A 9,441-nucleotide genomic window follows, 5' to 3' on the forward strand; every position below is an offset into this window, starting at 1 on the left:
ACACGTGTGTGTCCCCCAGTGTTGGGGATTCCCATTTGGGGTTCAGTGTCTTACTGGTCACAGGTCCGTCCTGTGTTCACCTGCTCTCACTGACACTCTCTGAGATGCCACCAGAGCAGACCTTGGTTGGGACTAAGTTCCCCACTGTGGGATTCACATCTTCTGATTCATCCACCTGATGCCTGAACTGGGCACAAGCACTGCAGGCTGGTGTGCTGACCTGTGACCATCCCTTCCCGTGTCCTTGGGAGGCTCCCTCCTCAGCCTCAGCTGGTTCCTTCCCACGTGGGCTCACCAGTCTGGAGGGAATGTTTGGAAGAACCCAGAGTGTCCTCTCTCTGAGGTCCTCTCCTCTCCCACATGCTCCCTCTGGGCTGTTATTTCCTCTCTGGGGCCCTGGAGATTCCCTCTGACATGGAGAACCTCACTCAGGGGGGTGTCAGGGGTCTCTCTGGAGGGAAGCTCAGAGGCAAGACCTGGGAACTGCAAAGCGGTGACAGTGGGGGACTCAGCTGGAGGCTGCTCGGTCCTTGTGACCCAAAGCAGAGCCTGGATCTTGATTTCAGGCTGTGAGTGGGCCTAAGTCACACTAGGAGAACGAAATGACCCCAAGGGAGGCAACTTTCTGCCCGTGGGAACTTCCCAGTGAGGGCACAGCCATTGTCACCGGGGATCCAGCAGTAGTGCTGGGGGTGCAGGCCCCATTCAGAGTCTTGGGCAGCCATGGAGCCTGGAGCCTGTGGAGCTCAGCTGAGCTCTGAGGTTCTAGGGATTAATTCCTAATGTTTTTCCAAGAAGCGGCCCAATTACCATGGTGTTGAAATTGAACGGCCATTACTTGTGGACACAGGACTCCAGCAGGCTGTGGTTTTGTCAATTGCTCCTCCAGGAAGCTGCACAGCAGCACCGACACAGCAGGCAGCCTGGTCCTGCTGCCCTGAATCTACTCCTGATCCACTCTCTGCACAGTGAGTTGCCTGAGGCTGGGAGGCAGAATCACTTGTACATCGGAACAATGGGACCTGGGCCAAAGCTGTCTATCACTTTGTCTCTGGACCTCAAAAGGCCTGAGAGGAGTGTGACACAGACTGAGGTTTTTGTCTCACTTCCCTGTCTGCCTGTGTCACTGTGAGTATCACTACTGCTGTCCCACACCTGACAGTAATAGTCAGCCTCATCCTGTGCCTGGGCCCCGCTGATGGTCAGGGTGGCCGTGTTCCCTGAGTTGGCACCTGAGAATCGGTCAGGGATCCCTGAGGGCCGGTTGCTGCTGTAAGAAATTACCAGCACAGGGGCCTGGCCTGTCTTCTGCTGGTACCACTGCACATTATAACTTCCAATGCTGCTTCCCCCACAGGTGATCCTGGCCGTCTGTCCAGGTTGCACCGACACCGAATGTGGCTGTGTCAGCTCATAGGAGGACACAGAGCCTGCAAGAGAGAAAATGGGAGGTCAGCTTAACGATGAAGGGCCACTTCTCAGGAGATGGCGGCCTGACTGTGCTGGAGCAAACTACCGGGATTCCCTTGCCCATCAGTCTCAGCCCATGTGTCCCATGGATCCAGCTGACCCATGAAGCCTGGGAGGAAATGAGGACCCTCCTGTCCCTTTCTCCTGACAGTTCCACCCACTCTGGCTCACTCAGACCAGTCAGCACACTGAAGCGTCCAGGACCACCATTCCCTAATCCTGCCCCAGAGCCAGGGGCATTGGTTCCTGCAGGTATTGCCCTACTGAGGTCAGAGTCGGAGTCAGGCTTGTCTAGATCCCTGGGACAAGAATGGGTGGGAACCAGGTGCAGCACCTGTGCAGTGAGCGAGGAGGCCCAGGAGGAGAGGGGTCCAGGCCATGATGGAGGTGCCCTGCTTCTGCTCCCTGAGTCCCCAGGCTGGGCAGCTTTCCTCCCAGGCCTCTCTTATCCCCTTGCTGGAGGGAGAGCTGCTGGGTATGCAAATGAGCCAGGGCTCAGGGGTGCTGTCTGAGGAACTGGGTGGTTCTTGATGGGGGCTCGGCCTGAGAGACTCAAGGAAGGGAGGGGGAGTTCCTGCAGACCCAACCTTATTCCCAGGAGATTCCAGTTCATATCTTGATAGCACAAATTGGGGCTGACATCTCCACCCCAGACTGTCTCATGGCCTCATTCCGGGGCTTGCACGGCCCCAGCAGACCTCAGCGGTGACGTCTGTCTGCATGTTCTGAGTGCACTATAGACCATTAACTGTAGCGGTGATGATAGGAGCCTGAGGTCTGAGCAGGGTCCCACCCCAGTGATAGTGTGACCATCAGAGCCTGAAGGACATTCCCACCTTGCTCAGGGCACAAGGAGAACTTAGAGCCCCTGAGCCACAGTGGGGAGATCCTGAGATGCTGTTGGTTTTTAAGTCAGTTCCAGCTCCTGGGACAGGTCCTAGTTGTTGTGCCCCAGTGTGCGCTAGAGCCAAGGTCAGCCCCAGGGCTAGAAGTGTGACAGTTACAGAGTGTGAGCATGAAAGGGGCGGCTGGACAGGAATGAGTTACCCGCCCCTATTATAAACACAGGCCAATTCTACAAGAGCCAAATCTGACAGAGTCAGAGTCAGAATGTTCCATCATCAGTGTCAAAGGTGGTACTGTATAAAACTTACTACTCTATTTAAAGATGGGAGCTGGATGTTCATATTCCCCTGTTTTACCACAATATTTTAATTATTAATAAAGAGATAGGTAATCCAAAATGTAAATTATAATAATCCCCCTGCATGGTAGAATTCCTCATGCCCAGGCCCTCCCAGTCTCCAGGCGGCTTTACCAGGTCTTATCTGCTGCCCCCTGGTGGCCTCCCCACAGTGGCTGCAGGGACAGCAGGTGTGTGCTCTGTCCAGGTGCAGAGTCTGAACCCACTGCTCAGGTGGTATAACTCCCTGATCCATGGACTGAGGGTGCCAGGGGGGATTGATGTTCTCTCCATAACCACTGCCACGAACAGGCTCACTGGGAGGAGGAGAGGGAAAGTCCACCTGAAGTTCTCTGACTGACATGTCCCTAGGGTGGCAGTGTTCCTGGGTGTCGTTTGGTGGACAGAGGACTGAGAAGTTGCCTCTCACTGATTCCCACCACTAGTGCAGGTTGCAAACAGGGCGCTGGTGGCATCTGCCCCAAAGACTGAAACAGGAGATGCTCACCCAGCAAACACTGATTCAGCCCCACTGCGTCTGCCAGACACTGCGTCCTGGGTGAGACGTGTGCACGGGACCAGCCCTGCCTCCCAGATGCCAGTGTGCACATGGGGGCACACAGTGGACACGCTGGTGTGGGTGACAAAGCACAGTCACCGCCACAGTCTACCTGTGTCTTGTGTCCCTTCCTAACTTCACAGCCACAGGATTGTTCTTCCCAGGTCTCTCCTGGTCGGCGTTGAACTCGTGGCTCCATGTTGACGTGTGGGTGTATCAACCAGCTGGGTTTCCCCTGAGAACTTGAACTCGTGTAAAGGAATGAAACAGACTAGATTTTTGTATCTCCTGTCGCCTCGACCCTGGGTGTGACAGCTGAGCTGCAGTGGCCACGCTGAGGTCCGTCTGCAACAAGAAGGAGAGCAGAGCCTCCCCTGGAGAGATGTCGGTAAAGAAAGTGAGAGATGGGAGGACCTCACAGGGTGGTGAGTGTCTGCGGACACCCGTCAGGCCCCAGACTTGTTGCTGCAGGAGGAAAAGGGGCTCCTGTCTGTCCAGGTCTCTTATTGTCCTTTGTGTGTTTGCATTAAAAAATGTCCTGACTACTAAGAGAAATAATAGCAGAAATCAATGAATCAATCAATTAAGCAATCAATAGAAATAATTACAGGAGAAGAAGTGTGCCGCTGTTGTACTATTCAGTTAATTAGTTGAGATCAAACAAGAAGGGACAGGCAGGTCCTGTGTGGGGAGAGGCTGGAGGGGTCTCTCTGGAGGGGACCCTGGAGCTGCCATCAGGGTGGGAAGAGGGAGCAGGAGGAGGCAGTGAGTGTGGGGACAGCAGGGTCAGTGTCCTGGGGGAGGGTCTGGTCTGTCTGAGCAGGAAGGACAGTGAGAAACGAAGGTGGTTATGGTTCAAACCAGGTCGGCCGAATGTGACCTGAATCTCTCACATTAAGGGATGAGGGGCAGGACTGACGTCACACTGAGCCCACTCACCTGGCTCAGGAGTCAGAGCAGCTGAAGGGGGACCCAGGGGAAGGAGGAGCCACTGCACTGTGACCTTGTCCTGAGTGAGTGAGGTGAGTGAGCAGGTGACCCACAAGGACTGTCACTACACAGGGGCTGCCTTTTCCCTTCTGGTTTGCACAGGACATCACACGGGACCTTCTCTCCTGATTCAGGGAATTCTGACAACACATCACTCCTGCTGCCTAAGCTACAGCCTTGTCCAAATGTCACATTGGACCTGAACTAGGTGTGAGTGAGACACCTGAGTTTATCATAACAGGTTCGTCTTCCTCTCAAACCTTTGTGGTGAGAGGTTTTCTTAGGCTCCACCGAGAAAGAAATGCCAATCAGCCATAAAATAGGCAATAAAGAGCTTTATTGGGGATTGTGCACCTGGGTGTGGTTCCACGGTCTGCAGGATGAGGCCAAGGAAGGCACACCCAAGAGGGAATGTAGTGGGGTTTTATTTTTGTTGGCTCCTCGTGGAAGCTGGGCATGGTGCTCTCGGAACAAAGCAGTGATATAGCATTGGTGGTCTCTTCCTTGGACTCAGGTTACTGTGAGGATGTCTGTCTTGGCAAAGTCCAGCCGGAGCTTCCTCCTATCCCTGCCCACCCTAACAGTAACATTGTCATATTTACACTTTATCATAGATTATGAACCACAACATATATTTGTATAGTGTTTTTGCCTTAAACAGTGATATCTTTTATTGAGATTAATACGACAAAACATTTCATATTTATCCTTGTGGTCACGATTCCTGACACTGTGAATTTCTCTGTGCAGATTCCCATCTCTCTGTGTCTCCCGGGTGTCCTCTTCTCTTTCTGGTTCAGAGCGTCTGTGGGTATCAGTTCTCTCCGTGTTTGTACATCTGAGAAAGTCTTTCTTTGCTTCCTTCTTGTAAGATACTTTCACTGGGTTAAGATTTAAAAGTGGACAGGTTTTCTTTTAGTTTTGTCGTTACCTTTAGTTTTCTGGACTCTCCGCCCCCTCCCCCGTCCGGTTGTTCCCAGGGAGGCCTCTGCCCTGATCCCTCTGCTCCGTCCTCTCTGTGGACGGGCGTCGTGTCTCCGAGGCTTTTGTGATTTTCTCGTGGACACTGTGTTTAGGAATTTGGTTGTGATGTGTGTTGATGTTTCCTGTATGTTTTTTGCGCTTGGGTTTTGTGGAGGTTCTTGGATCTGTAGTGTCTCACATTTCACCGAAATTGGACTTTTTGCCCAGTATTTCTTCAAACAATCTTTCTACCTCCCCCAAAACGTCTCTGCTTCGAAGACTCCGATCACGTGCCTGTGAGGCTCCCTCCGTGCCCTCCAGCTCCTGACGCTCCTGGGTGTGTTCAGTGTGGTTTTGTGTCTGTGTCTCACGTCCTCTCTGTAGTTTCTCCTCCACATCATCTGTCACTATCTTTCCTCTGCGAAGATGAACCTGCTGTCAGTCACATCAGGGTCATTGCATCTCAGACGCTGTAGTTTCCACATCTATGCAGAGACTTGGTGTGTTCCTTGTCTTCCTGGCCTGTGATTACCATGTTCAAGCATTTTCTACATACCAAAACAAATGGAGTATAAATTTTCTTACTATCCCTTGATATCATTTATGAAATTCCATCAATCTGAGACTTCGCCATTTCACAAATTCCACCATCTGTGGGATTTCATGGCCAGGACAATGTTTGATTTTGTTGGTTATTATAGCTTGTATTTTCTTGCTTCCATTTAGATATATTTGATGGCGACACCAGACTTGGTGAATATTTCCTTGTTGCTAAACAATACTTGTGTGTGTGCATGTATATATATATTATACAATATACATAAAGAGAGAGTGTTACATATATAGCATACATATACATACCCGGCTATTCTAGGTTATGGCAGATTCACTACAGATAGTGCAAACATTTTGATTTTTTGTCAGTTATGCTCACACAGTCTTAGGTGGGATGGCAGTGAGGAGTCTGGTGCTAATTTCTCATCTCAAGGCCCAGCTCTTTGACAGGTCTATCTGGTGTCCTGATTGGAACTGGTCTGCTCTGACTGCAGGACCAGTGTCACTTCTGATTGTGTGTGTGAGCTTGGAAAGTAATCTGTGGCATCTCTGCACAGTTCCTTTTGGCCTCAGGAGGTTTCCTCACACCAGGTGGTGATCAGTGTGAACACAGGCAGTGAGTTCCCTGGAGGCTCAAGGGCGATGGAGAACCGCTTGCAGGAGGGTTAGGGGTGATCTGTCGTGAGTATACCTGAGAGGCAAGACCTGCAATGTGGTGGCAATTGAGGACTCAGCTGGGAGGCCCTGTAAGGTCTTCCTGAGCCTGAGCAACACACTGAGAGGGGCGTGACCTTGCTGGGTGGATCCTCTCCACCAGCGGCACTTCCCTGTGAGGGCACACCTGTGAGCTGACAGGACCCAGCAGGGAGGGAGCAGGGAGGGTCAGCCCTGAGAGAGGGATGCAGATGGGTCCTCAGTGTCTTCTGCAGGGGTTTGCTCTGTTCAGAACCCAGGCTGCCAGGACACCCTGGGGCCTCCTGAGCTTCCTTGACCTGGGTAGTTCTGGGGAGAATCCCAGGACAGGTGAGCAGTGAGGGGCCCAGTCACCATTACAAGGATATTCAGGGACAATGAGCACAGGATGTGTGTCCTGGCCTTTTGTCCTTCTACTCACGCTCTCTGTCTCCAACTCACATGCAGGCCCTGGAAATACCAGATCTGTCCCGTCCTTTGAGTTGGAATCCAGTGCTGTCCCAGCCTCTGCACAGCTGCCTGAGGCTGAGGAGGTTCAGTCTGAGGATCTGAGGTCTGGGGACCTGGGCCAAACCTGCTCACGGTGTTGTCTCTAGTTCTATTTGGGCTGGAGGAGAGTGTGACACAGATGGGCTGGGGGTTTTTGTCTCACTTCCCCATTGGCCTGTGTCACTGTGGCATTAACAATGCCGTACCGTGTCTGACAATAATAGTCAGCCTCGTCCTCAGACTGGAGGTTGGAGATGGTCAAGTAGCGGTCGGCCCCAGAGCTTGAACCCGAGAACCGGTCGGGGATCCCATCCCCCTTCCTGTGGCTTCCATCACTGTTAACATACATCAAATACCGAGGGGCCTTCCCTGGCTGCTGCTGGTACCATGCAATGGTATAGGTGCTGTGCTCACTGCTGAGGGTGCAGGTGAGCTTGGCTGAGGCTCCCGGGGAGGCAGAAGCAGATGGGGGCTGGGTCAGCACAGGATCAGCACACAGACCTGCAAACACAAAACACAGGGATGATGCCCAATGCACCCAGACTGGACAGCTGCCCAGTGGAACTGTGCCTGGAGGGAAGCTGACTCCCTGTGTGCCCGGCGATGCACTGACCTGTGGAGAAAACCAGGGGCAGGAGACAGAAGGGAGCCCAGTCCATGGTGAGAGTGGCTTCCAGGAGCTCTGCCCTGAGGCCGCCCAGTTGGCACTGGCCCCTCCAAGCTCCTGTCTTATGCTCTGCCCTTGTAGCTGAAGAGGGAGGAGCATGAATGCAAATCTGTTCTCTGCTCCCCAACAAGTGTCTGTCTCAGCACTAGTCTGAGCCCTAACAGCCTCCTGCTGGCCATTTCCTGAGGTCAGAAGAAGGTCCAGGTGTGAATTTCATTGTTAAGTGTTGATTTTACCCAGTAGAAGGGTCTTCAGTGTAGCCTCAGTCATGCATGCCCTTTGCACTTGAGCCCAGCCAAAGGCACTTAAACTGTGATGTTCCCCAAACCAGGACCCACAGTGCCCCCTCGTGCCCACAGGGTGAATATCATCCTAAACTTGCAGCTAGTGCATCAGATGGCTACCTCTTTTTTTGGGGGGGGGGCTAAAATTTGTTTTAATGTATGTATTTTATTTACACTTTCCTAATGACATGGTAAGAAAGTGGGCATGTTGCACACATCGCCAATCTCATTTCCTGTGTTCACGTATTGCCACCAGGAATTTCAGGCATAGCTCTTTAAAAAAATTGATCCATGTTTTCATATTTACTATTAGTAGTTAGCTATACTATCAGATTTTACCAATTTTTTTCCTGCTAAAGGTAATTGACCTTAAAAATTCAGGAAGGGTTTCTGGGTTGTCAACTTTCTAAGTTTTTATGTGCTTGAAATGGCTTTGTGTGGCTGTCAGGGTTGAGCGGTCTTTCATCCTGGTACAGACTGACAGCTCCTTTCTCCATCACTTTGAGGATCTGACGCCACCATCTTCCGGCACATGTTTTTGATGAGATGTTTGCTTTTACCTATGACAGACGAGCTTTAAGTTGGTCTCTGCTGTCTTGCCTCCCAGGGTCCACGCTCGTGCAGAATGTCCTCCTCTGAATGTGGGCAACTTGCTTCCAGCCAATGAAAACTGGCATAAGAGACAGGTGTCACTGCTGGAATAATGTTCTGTTATATGAGACCGCCTTGCTGGCGACTGGCTCTGGAGTCTCCCTCTCCTTGCTGCTTTGAAAAGGCAAGTAGCTCTGAGTCCTGCAACTGCAAGGAAATAAACTCTGCTGACAACCTTCTAAGAACTGAAAGGATGGTGAAACTTGGTGAGTGTTTTATGTGCACCTGTCACCTGTCATCATAACAGCACGACATCAGAATAACCCCACATCATCCCTTTGCTGAAGGCCCAGCCTCTCCTCCTGTCTGATGGGCAGGGGGCTACCATTGCAAGGTTGTGGTTTTCCCACAGCCCCTCAGCCAGTGATGAGGAATCAAGGTTCTCATCCAGAAGCCGACCCAGAGTCTGAGCGTTGCGTCCTCTCTTTTCTCCACCCGTCTCCAGGCCGTACGACCCTGCCGACCCCACCCCAGGACCCCTGTCATCACCCTGTTCTCTGTTCCCGGGGTGCCATCCTCCTGGAGTCTGCTGTGAAGAGCTCTCAGGGCGTCATGTGTTGCACCTGTGCTTCCCAGTGACACGTGGGACTGTCTGTAGGAAACTCGGGGACCCTCCCGCAGGTCCCTCCCTGGCAGAGGGCACAGGGTCCCATGTCAAAGGGGCATTGGCATCAGGGGACTGGACAGGGTTCATGTCAGGCTGGGTCTCTAACGTTTTATGTCAGGGTTGTTTTCTCACATGGTCAAAGCTGGTGAGAGAAACCTTTTAATTTTACAAAAGTGTAAAATTTTATAGTTTTAAGAAAACACTTTTTACCTGCTCTCCTGGACAAATACTTTGGTTGTCACCAGGTGGTACTGAGAGTGCAGTGAAGTGAGTTCACGTACAAAATGCTAGAGGCACTTGGAGGGGATCATGGAGCCCTGGGGTGACTAA

General features: G+C 51.9%; 2 gene segments (V, D, J or C); both read right to left on the reverse strand.

The window, feature by feature from the left end:
• Positions 1–1,106: 1,106 nt before the first annotated feature.
• On the reverse strand, positions 1,107–1,893 carry LOC118975506 (immunoglobulin lambda variable 3-9-like; the record flags this gene model as incomplete). The annotated part of the segment is given in 2 exon segments: positions 1,107–1,430; positions 1,805–1,893. Coding segments are annotated over 2 exon segments (370 nt in total), but the record flags the coding sequence as incomplete, so codon positions are not given.
• Positions 1,894–7,011: 5,118 nt separating this feature from the next.
• Positions 7,012–7,601, reverse strand: LOC118975543 (immunoglobulin lambda variable 4-3-like). The segment is given in 2 exon segments: positions 7,012–7,403; positions 7,516–7,601. Coding segments are annotated over 2 exon segments (438 nt in total).
• Positions 7,602–9,441: the final 1,840 nt, after the last annotated feature.

The sequence above is a fragment of the Sturnira hondurensis genome, unplaced genomic scaffold, assembly GCF_014824575.4.
Source record: "Sturnira hondurensis isolate 20B ecotype Veracruz unplaced genomic scaffold, ASM1482457v3 Scaffold0001515, whole genome shotgun sequence".
NCBI lineage: Eukaryota > Metazoa > Chordata > Mammalia > Chiroptera > Phyllostomidae > Sturnira > Sturnira hondurensis.